The sequence below is a fragment of the Nannospalax galili genome, unplaced genomic scaffold, assembly GCF_000622305.1.
Source record: "Nannospalax galili isolate Female #2095 unplaced genomic scaffold, S.galili_v1.0 scaffold204, whole genome shotgun sequence".
Taxonomy (NCBI): Eukaryota; Metazoa; Chordata; class Mammalia; order Rodentia; family Spalacidae; genus Nannospalax; species Nannospalax galili.
This window is the reverse complement of record NW_008350959.1, coordinates 1,006,057-1,007,605: the sequence shown is the minus strand read 5'-3', so window position 1 is coordinate 1,007,605 and position 1,549 is coordinate 1,006,057. Positions and strand designations below refer to the sequence as shown.

The 1,549-nt window shown below is 50.2% G+C and overlaps 1 protein-coding gene across 1 annotated transcript in view; it reads left to right on the top strand.

Annotated features, from left to right (window-relative positions):
* Positions 1–715: 715 nt before the first annotated feature.
* Positions 716–1,549, top strand: part of Aplf (aprataxin and PNKP like factor) — a 127,293-nt gene continuing 126,459 nt past the window's right edge. The window contains 1 exon segment of the mRNA XM_029553528.1: positions 716–1,349. Within this exon segment, the coding sequence (XP_029409388.1) occupies positions 1,125–1,349 (225 nt within the window). The 5' untranslated portion in view covers positions 716–1,124.

The following is a 1,549-nucleotide window of genomic DNA, read 5'->3' as shown; positions in this document are numbered from 1 at the left end:
TCCCTCTGTTTAAACTCTCCTGGCTGACATTAAGAGTGCTACTTCTCCAGCCCTGGAGAGATGGCTCAGTGGTTAAGAACACTGGCTGTTCTTACAGAATACCTGGGTTGGAATCCCAGCACCCACATGGCAGCTAACAACTGTCCATAACTCCAGTTCCAGGGTATCCGACAGCCTCTTCTGTCCTCCGCAAGCATTGCAGGACACGGGTGCACTTACCTACATGCAGGCAATACACTCATACGCATAAAATAAAAATAATAAAATATGTATATAAAAAAAAGAGTGCTACTGCTCTTACAGAGGATCCATGTTCAGTTCGTATCATCCATGTCAGGTAACTCTAGCCCTTTTCTGGTCTCCACGGACACCTATACCCACATATGTACATAATCTCCCACCCCCACATACACACATAATTAGAAAATCCTTTAAAAGCAAACAGAAGACAAGAAGGGGTTGGAACTGTTGCTCAGTGGTAGAGTGTGTGTACTATGTCCGAGGTCCAGTGTTCCACCCCAGCACGGTACCACACACAAAACAAATCCCAACAGCAATGAAAAACATGATAGACTAGAAAAGTCACAAAGCAAGAGGTATTATGAGAGTAAGCATTGTGTTGTAGAACTTTTAATTTGCACGTATTGTTAAAATTGTGTGTACTGGGTTGCTGCGTATAATTTATATTTTATTATGGCATTGTAGTTTATGAAAGGAAAGTTCCTTTTGAAATAAAACAGAAAACAAAAACACCTCTCCTGGCTGGGAACCCTCTCCTCAGGCCTTCAGACACCTGACCCTCTGGCGCCCAGAGCACAAACGCAGAGACGTTCGCGCATGGCCTTCTGGGACTGGTAGTTTTCAGAGCAAGGAGGCATGGAAGGACCAGGAGCCCAGCATCCCGAGTGCGGTGGAAGGGACAGAGGCCGTGGATGGAAGCCACGGTTTATAATTTGGTCCCGGCTGGTGGAGGATACCCCTGAGTCACTGGCTAGAAGCGAGACACAGGAAGCGGAGGCGGGATTCCGGAAGCCAGGAAAGCCTGGCGGAGTGAGGGCTGTGCGCCTGTGGAAGGAGCCTGGTGTCCACAGCCGTTCTGGTCGGCGGGACCCTGTGGTCGGGTCATGTGCGCGGGCTTCGAGCTGCAGCCGTTGGACGGCGGCCCCCGAGTGTCCCCTTCGCCTCTTGCGCCGGGACAGACTGTGATCGACCGCGGGCCGCTGCTGGCAGTTAAGTGTGGGAGGCGGTCACGCAGACTGGAGACTCCTCCGCCGGTGTTCCACCTCCAGTCCTACGCAGTCCAGTTTGGGCCAGCAGGTTTGCAACACAACAATTCACAAGCATTTAAGGTGCCTGTAAGAAAAAGGCTGATGTGTTAATATACTCCCTTTGGGCTGGCAAACTAGGGCAAATCCAGGCTCGGGTTTTGTGTGGGCACAGAGCTAAGACTAGTTCGATTATAAAATGTGAGCAGGCAAAAGCAACAACAAAAACAAAAGAAAAACAAGCCAGCAAACAACCAACCCCCCCCCCCCCCCAACACCCTATT